This window comes from Myiozetetes cayanensis, unplaced genomic scaffold (assembly GCF_022539395.1).
Source record: "Myiozetetes cayanensis isolate MyiCay16 unplaced genomic scaffold, myiCay2020 scf19, whole genome shotgun sequence".
Lineage (NCBI taxonomy): Eukaryota > Metazoa > Chordata > Aves > Passeriformes > Tyrannidae > Myiozetetes > Myiozetetes cayanensis.
In genome coordinates, this window is record NW_026087400.1 from 3,970,896 (window position 1) to 3,979,364 (window position 8,469).

General features: G+C 61.7%; 1 protein-coding gene across 1 annotated transcript; it reads left to right on the plus strand.

Moving 5' to 3' along the window:
- The first annotated feature begins 291 nt into the window (after positions 1-291).
- Positions 292-5,760, plus strand: CUNH20orf204 (chromosome unknown C20orf204 homolog). The gene is made up of 5 exons (XM_050314034.1): positions 292-453; positions 3,390-3,524; positions 3,765-3,827; positions 3,934-4,086; positions 4,759-5,760. Exons 1-5 carry the CDS (start codon positions 292-294, stop codon positions 4,927-4,929), a joined length of 684 nt encoding a protein of 227 aa, XP_050169991.1. The 3' UTR covers positions 4,930-5,760.
- Positions 5,761-8,469: the final 2,709 nt, after the last annotated feature.

Genomic DNA, 8,469 nt, shown 5'->3' on the forward strand with positions numbered 1-8,469 from the left:
GCCGACTGTGACTCCAGAGTGAAACGATCACCCCAACGCCAACAGAAATCGAAACTGTGGTGGTTTGCGGCAAAAGGCGCAGCCTCAGCCCTGCCCGGGGTAGGGACACGTGTGGGTCGGGATCCCCGGGTGGGTGCGAGCGGGGCGTGCTGGCTCTGCCGGCCCCTCGGGGGCAGAGGGACCCTCTCCCCCCCTGCCCGGCTGCCCAGCCGGGAGCAGGACCCGACCCCGCAGCCCGGGCACGACCCCGCTCCCCTCTGCGCTCCGCCGGTGCCCGGGGGGGCCGCGGCGATGCCTCCCCCGCGGGGGCCGGGGCTGGGCCGGCGGCGGTGCCGTGTCCCGTCCCCTCCCACCGTGGAGCCAAGTTCAAACCGCGGTCCCGGCGGAGCGGGACGCGGGGCCGGGCCGCGCTCCCCGGGGCCGCCGCAGGGGCCGCGCCCGCGGGGCTCCATGGTGAGTGAGCCGGGACCCCCCTTCCCCCTGGGACCTTCCTCCTCCTCCTCCGGACACCCTTCCCGAGGCACCACCGCTGCACCGGAGCCCCCCGCACCGCCGGGATGGGGTCGGCTCGGCCGGGGTGGGACCTGTCGGGAGGTGGCTGCTTTCTCCTGGGATGGGGCTTGGACCGAGTGGGAAAGAGGCCGGTCCGGCCGGGAAGAGGCTCGGACTGGTCGGGATGGGGCCAGACCAGCTAGGAAAGGGGTTGGATCAGATCGGAACGGGGCTGGCCTGGGTCAAGATGGGGCTTGGATCCGGCTGGGAGGGTCGCGATGGGACAGAGCTGGGAGTCGATGAGGAAGGGGCTCTGATCCTGCTGAGAAGGCTCGCCCAGCTGGGACCAGGCTGCTGTGCCTGGGATGAGGCTTGGACTTGGCTGGGGTGGATCTTGTACCTGTCTGGGATGGGGCTTGGATGAGGCTGGTCCCGAGGGGGGACATGGAGGGTCTGTCCCTGCCCCAAGCTGTGGCAGGTGCTGGGGGTCTGGGTGGTGGCTCTGGGTAGGAGGGTGTTGGGGACAGGGTCCATCTGGCTGGAAGGACCTGGAGACCGTGGTGGGATTCCCGGGCTGGCTGCAGGCATTGCCCCTCACTACCCCACTGACTGGGACTGGCATGAGTGCCACCAGGAGCTGCTCTATCGATAATGGTGATTTCCCTTATCTCCTCGTGTTTGCTGGAGGATTAGAGTGAGGAAGAGATTAGCTGTGCCTGCCCTGCACCCGTGCTTCCCCAGGCTGTTCCTTCCCTGCCAGTTTCCCCCAGGAAGGGATGTGCCACCTGCCTGTAACTTGTTGCTGTGTGATGGGGGCAAAGGGAGAAGGAATAACCTTAAATCAGCTGCTGAACTTCTCCTCCTCCATTCTAAAGGGTGGGAAGCAAGAAGCAGGATTTGCAAGTTTGATCTCTCCCTGCATCCCTCACTTGTCACTGCTGCTTCCCTGCTCTCTGTGGGGGGTGGGAAACACCTACAGAACCCTCTGAGCTTCTGCCCCAGGTACTCCGTGTGCTGCTCTGACTGTGCTGAGGTCTGAGCCAGGCTTGGCTGCCTGGGAATACTGGGAACAGTGTGCTTTCTCCTGGAATTGAGTCCCAGTTGCTTAATAAGCCACTTCAGGGAAGTCATTCCTAGTTAAATGGTAAAATTGCATGACCTTGTCTTCCCAGTGGAGGAGGCTTCCGGAGAGCAACCCTTAGACTTTGGACGGGGTGTCCTCATGGAAGCAGCGCTCTCCTTTGGTGTCCTTGGGGATTATACCCTTGGCTCTCTGCTGAATCACCTCTGGAGCGAGATCTCTTAGTGGGTTTGCGGGGAACAAAACCAGCAGCGCAAGGATGCTCTTCCCTACCCTTCCTGGCCCCTGGATGGAGCCCAGCAGGGCTCTGCTGGAAGTTGTGTGCTGGTTAAGGAAGCTGAAGAGCCCAGTGGGATTTGTACCGGTTGCACGTGGATTTGCTCATCCCCTCCCACGCGCTTGTGCTCTGGGGTGACGGCTGTGTCTGTGGGTTTCCCAGGTTTGCACTGTGTTGGGTTTTGCCTTGTGTTAAGCTCCAATCACTCCTGCTGAGCTCTGGGAGGGTGGGAAAAACGTTTCTCACCCTTTTGGAGCCAGGTCCAGCCTGGCATCAAGCTGGGAGCATGGAGCGGACGCAGCTTTTACAAACCCTCCAGGTTTCCACCACAGGCCAGGATGGATGGAGGCTGCCTGAGTTTGGAATTCAGTGAGGGAAATTCTTCCTTCTGGCTTCTCGGAGCAGAAGATGAAGCTGAGAGCCAGAGGTGGCTGGGGGAGGGCAGTGACCCTCTGAGCTGTGCCCTGGGGCAGCAGGTGCTGGCTGCAGGCAGAGCTGCGGCCCCTTCCTCCTTGCTCATACTTTGGCTGCAGTGCAGGACTTGCATATTTGGAAGGAGCTGAGCTACTTTCTGCCTGCCCAGACCTGACAGCCACGGGAGGGGGTGTGTGTGTGTGTGTGGTGTGTTTGGAGAGGGTTGTGCATAGGGGGGGCTTTTCCTGGAAATGTGAAATGATAGAAATGCCAGGACGGGGCCCCAGTGCTGTGCCATCGCTCAGTGATGCAGAGACATGGGGAATTGTCAGGCTTCTTTCCTGGCAGAGATTTTGGGCTCCCCATCCTCACCCCTGCTGCGGGGCTGCTCAGATATCCCTGGTCTTGGTCACTTGAGCTTGTGCTGGCTTTTTTTCAAAGGCTTGGGACTCATCTCTGAGGGTCCATCCCCACCCTCCCCGTGCCCCTCCACCAGCTCAGGTATCAGCGCTTGGGGTTCCCCTGGCTCAGCAGTAGCCAGGATGTGCTGGCAAGGGCAGGTGCTTGTGCTGCTTCTGTTTGGCTCTTGGTGAGGGCACCTGGGCCTGGGGTGAGTGAGAGCTGTGGGCGAGATGGAAAAATGTCGTAATAATTCCATCCGTGCAGCAGAGGTGTGGGAACGTCCTTCCGAGGTTGTTTGATTCCATTTGGGTCCAGGTGTCGTTGTTGCTGGTGGGGACCAGGCTGCTCCTGCCTCCAGTTCCTGTCTGAGGAGCAGGATACATCCCTCTCTGCTCCTCTTGGGTTTTGGTGGTTGAGGTTCTGACCTTGAAATGCCACAAGCTGGGGACCTACTGGAACCCTGTTGGGACAGAGAGCTCAGGGATGGCAGAGAGAGCTCTGTGTGTGCCATGGGCAGTGCTGCTGAGCTGGGCTGAAGGTGGAGTAGTTTCCCAAGGGCTTTGCTCCAAGCTGAGATGGCTTATCTGGGAAGAGACAGTGGAGGCTCCTCCAGCACATCCTGCATCTTGGGGGACAGGTCTGAGGGGGCTTGTGACTAGGAGATGAAGGCAGAGCCCGGAGCATCCCTTTGTCCCTGTCTGACTCTGAGCCCTTCCCTGGCAGATTTTCCCCCGGGCTCTCTCCTCTGCTGTTCTGCTGCTCCTGCTCGTGGCCGTGCTGAGCAGAGGCAGGAGGTGCAGCATCGCCAAAATCCTCCAGCAGTACCATGCCGTCATCTTCCATGAGATCCAGAACCTGGTGAGCTGAGGGATTGTGTCTTCCTTGGGGCCCTGGCTCTGGGGAATGCTGCTGAGCTGGATGCAGCCCTGCTGCGGGAATGTGGGGAGGGATGAGCTTGGAAGCTTAACATGGAGCTGGCTGCTTTGCCAGCAGTACTGGGGAGAGTGTTGTGTTTAAATGGGTGATTCTTGCCCCAGGTGGGAGGCACCGATCCTGGGTGGTGCTGGATCTTCTTGATTTTTTTTTTTTTTTCTCCAGAAAAACCTGAGTGGGTCGGTGCACAGGAGCGGGAGGGCTGGGCCGGCTTGTCGCTCGGACAAGGTGAGCACTGAGGGAGCCGGGGCTGGGGCGTGGCGTGGGCTGAGCCCCCAGGGAGCCACAGAACCCTCCCTTCCTGCCCGGGGCCACGTGCCTCTCTCCTCTCCAGGACCAGAAGATCCTGCTGTCCATCTACAACATCAGCATGTCCCTGAGGGAGGCGGGGGCCGGCGCCCTGCACAGCCATGAGGAGCTGGCGGTCTGGAAGGTGGCCAGGAACACCGACTTCGTGCTCCGGGAGAACTGCAGGAAAATCAGCAAGGTGGGAACCCTCTCCTTCCCAGGCACCCCAGTGAGGCCCAGTTCCCCAGGGCTGTGGGAGGAGCCTACCCCATCGAGTGCTCTCATGCTGCCCATGAGGAGGCTCCAAGGCCCTGCCCGCAGCATCCCAGGAGCTGGGGGATTCTGATGGCACGTCCATCCCAGTGAGCTTTAGACTGGCCAGGGAGGCAAGTCCACCTGTGGCAGTGTGGGACTGGCTGATAGGGTTTTGTCACCAGCTCTCAAGTGGGTTTTTCCAACTGTGCCATGATGATGTGGCTGATGGGGAACACAAGACCCTGTCCTGTTGGGATACTCACTCAGTGGGTGCATTCACTCAGTTCCTCTCTTGCTCCTGGGTGCTCATAGGCAAGAACTGGGGTTTATCTTTAAAGGGCTGGGTTCCCCTGGCATCCCTGGGGCTCTGGAGGGGAAACCCCATCCAGGAGGATCCCTATGGCAGTGCCAGCAACTCATTAACCAGCAGGGAAACCCCAGGGCAATGAGGTGCCAGCTCCTGTCTCCCAGCTCTGCCTGGCCCTGGGACAGTGCTGGGGCTGTCCTCCCTGCCACTGCTGGGGACATCAGACCCCACGTGTGGTGGCTTTTGTCCCCTGACTAACGCCTGAGTGACGGTGTGGGGGGGGTGGGTTTCTGCTCCCTCCCTCGGCAGCACCGCCCGCAGACCCCGTTGCGCACCAGCCCGGCACAGCCCCGGCGAGGGGGACCCGGCCGCAGGAGGAAGCAGCTGCGGGAGATCGGGAGGAAGGCGGCGAGGCTGGCCACCTGCTGGGAGAAGCTCTACGCCCTGCACGCCCCCCACCAGGCACCCCGGCGCTCGTAGGGACGCCCTCGCCACGCACGGGAGGGACGCGCTGCCCCCGCACCCGGGGCTGCCAGCGGCTCCTTTGGGAACCTGGGACAGACTCAGCCCTGAGGGCAGCGGCGTTGCCACCGGCAGATGCCCAAGCTGAATTCATCCTCCTGTCCCAAGCGGTGCCCAGGGACTGGCTCTGTCGCCCGAGGTTGGGGCTGGCAGGTTGGTTTGCTGTGGGATGGCTGCGGAGGGACCCTGCAACACCAGAAACACTGGGAAGAAGGGGAAGCACTAAATACAGAAGGTGAGGTGTGGATTCTGCAACGCTCCTGGGCCTGCAGCACCTGCTGCTCTCCTGGGGACAATGGTTGCATTTTGGGGCAGAAAGAGGACATGTGAGACCATGGCTCTGAGGGCTCTGCTGGAAGTGGGACTACAGTGCACCCACAAGGCTCTGAGTGTGGATGGGCTGCGGAGGGGGACATGTGTCCCTGTGGCACTGCTGGGACACACAGAGCAGCTGGGCACCTGCAGTGGACAGGGAAGCTGGAGTGCATCACTGGACACCTCAGGAAACCTGGGTAGTGCCAGTGTCCTTGCTTATACAGCAAAATCCTAGGCAGGTGCTGGGGTTCAAGGCCAAGGCTCAGCCATTGGGACAGGCAGCACTGTGGGGGGACCTGGCTGCTCAGCTCTGCAGGTGCAGGGAGGGGATGGTGGGGTGTGAGGTTTGGTGAGCTGAGGACCATCCTCCCTTGTCACCATGCTCTGCCAGCACCCCGTTCATGGTCCCTGCTGCCCTGTTGGGTGGCAAACAGCCTCTGGGAAGCCAGAAATAAAACCTCTCCTTCCCTAGAAGCACTTAGGGTTCTTTATCTGGTCATCCAGGGTCTCCTGTGCTGTGGATGGAGCTGACAGGGTGCAGGGTCTGGGCACAGGGCTATGGCTGTGCATGTCCAGGCAGGAGCCTGCAGCAGGGGTGGCGCCGTGGTGACATCCTGCCTCTGCCCTCTGTGCCTGCATCCCTGGTCCATGGGCTTCTGCTGGTGTGTGGGTGATGGAGGACAGGAGCTGCTTTCCTGGGAGGCCATTTCTCCTCTGGAGCAGCGGCTGGGAGGGCCCACAGTGAAACCCTGCCTCTGTTTCCCCCTGCCTCTCTCCCTGAGTGGGGCCAGCCCTGCTCTGGAGGACACGAGATGGCAGCAGTGGGCTGTGTGTGCTGAGCAGAGCCAGGCGCTGCCCACGCCGTGTGTCCCCATGGCTACGCCAGCACTGACCGTTCTTGTCCCACCAGAGCCTCGGTCACCATCCCCGGTCCAGGCAGGGCTTTGGCCAAGGGGGGAGCAATGGGGTGCTGCTGGTGAGTGGGACACCCACCCATGTGCCTTGGAGGGAATAGAGGGGCACGTTTCTCTGGGGGTGTCTGGGTGGGGTTCAAACATCTGGCTGGGGAGAGGGATTTAGGGAGGGGAGGGCAGGGGATGCTCAGGGGTCCTTACCCACCCTCTCCCTCTGGGAGCTGGGCTAGGAGGAGCTGGAGGGGCTGCAGTGCTGGGGTGGGTGATAGAGAGCCCTCCCCATCCCAGGAACACTGGAGTTGCTGGGGTATAGTGGGGTGCAGGCAGGACCCCTTGATTTGATGGGGCAGGACAGGGACTGCGATTTGGGGGTGAGAGCAGGGGGCTGCAACTTCTGAATGGTGCTTTGTGGGGTCCTTCCACGGCACATGGGCCCTGGGGGATGCCATCTGCCCAGCCTGGGGCAGGCTGGCACCAGGGACCATCCAGGGAGCTGCAGTTCAGCACATCCCAATGCCAGAGACCTCCCAGTGCCACGCTCCTCCCTGGCTGGTCCCATCATGCCTGGGCTCCTTCCTCCCAGTTCCGTCCTCCTTCCCTGGGAGTGAACACTGCCCTTTCTGCTGCCTCCACGGGAGGTTTTGCACTGGCTTAGATTCTGGATTCCTTTCTTATTCCCCCTCCATTATCCCAACCACCCTCCCTCCACATCCCCCTACTCTCCCAAAAAAACCCCTATTGATGCTTGGTATCCCATGTATGGGACTGGGGGCCCCACCGGGACCCCGTAGCTCAAGTACCAAGAGGATCCGGTCGGTGGCTTTGGACAGGGTGACTCACAGCCTTTTTCTTTATCAAGGCTGGAGCAAAGTCCCCCCTCCAGTGACCTGTCAGCACCTTCCCAGATAAACCAGAGCAATAACTGCCTCTGTTCACTACCCTTCCCTCCCAGGCAGCTGCTGCTGAACTGGGAACCCGGTGCGGCAGCGGGAATGAGTGCATGGAAAGGAAGGAAAGAGTGAAGGAAGAAGCAACAGGGAGGGAGGGGAAAAAGCGAGGTCGAAGCGATGGTGGAATCACAGCAAAAACAGCCGGAAAAAGGAAACAGGCCCTGAAAAGTCAAATAAAAATAGCAGCGAGGCGAACCCAAGTGTGCAGCACATGGGAGTGAGCGCATTTCCTTCGAGGGCAGCACCGCACGCTCCCGGCTGCTCCGGGGGGGCCGCTCTGATGTGGCTCCAGCTGCCGCCACGGCCCCCCCACCCCCCTGTGCTGTGCCAGCCCCTTGGCAGCCGCTCGGCGCCCGGCCAGCCCCCTTCTCGCCCGTGGTCCCTGTGCGCCTTTTGTGAACCCACCCGCCCCGGGGGCTGCAGGGGTGTAGGAAAGGTGCACACGAGTGTTAGAGCTGAGGGGACTCACAGGGCTGAGGGGGACTCGCTGGCTGTGCCCACGCCCTCTCCTCGTGCCCTGTGCCTCGCCAGCTGCATCCGAGCCCTATGTGAGCAGCGCAATCTCGGCTCCCTCCCCTCCCTGCCTGTTTTGCAATCACGGCAGGGTCCCGCTGGGAGATGGGGGTTGGGGGAAGGGGAGGCTGTGGGGACAGGGATGGGGACAAGGATGGGGGCTGGTACTTCTTGCCAGCACCAGTGGGTTGCATCCCAAGCCAGCTTTGGGCTGAGCTCGGAGGCAGCAGCAGAACCCAGCGGGCTGGGGCACTGTTCTGTGGGACAGCGCTGGTGGATCATAGTGGGGTACCATGCCCAGGGACCATGGTTTGGGACCACGTGGGGGTACAGTGGCCAGGCACTAAGCTGGGGGACCACACTGGGGTACCATGTCCAGGGACTGTGCCTGGGGAGCTCTGCCAGGGCTCCACACAGGGACACCACGCCTGGGGACCACGCAGAGGGACAGTGGCTGCTGAAGTTCCACAGAGGCACATTTTGCCCCCTCACAGCACCACTGTCCCACCGAAGTGCAGCTGTTCCCAAGCCATCTCAGCTGGTGTCCGGGGGCCCTTGCCCACATGTGCCCCCTGCTTCAGTCCTCACCCCCTGGCACCAGGGCTGGGGGCCCATCCCCTGGCAGCCCCGGCGCTGGGGGCACTGGCACACGCAGGCTGTGTCTGACTGAGCAGAGCAGCGTTTTGTTCTCTCCCATCTCCCTGCAGCATTGTGAAGCTGCTGAAAGGCCAGATTTACAGTGTGATAAACGCTGGAGGCTCTGCGGAATATCTGACTGCTCCATCCTTTGGAGAGCGGCTGGTTCG

Excerpts from the sequence above, each read along its gene's own strand:
- CUNH20orf204 (XM_050314034.1), top strand. The coding sequence starts at position 292 with ATGCCTCCCCCGCGGGGGCCGGGGCTGGGCCGGCGGCGGTGCCGTGTC. Across the intron at positions 3,828-3,933 it reads CGGCTTGTCGCTCGGACAAG|GACCAGAAGATCCTGCTGTC; the intron begins GTGAGCACTGAG and ends TCTCCTCTCCAG. Across the intron at positions 4,087-4,758 it reads ACTGCAGGAAAATCAGCAAG|CACCGCCCGCAGACCCCGTT; the intron begins GTGGGAACCCTC and ends CTCCCTCGGCAG.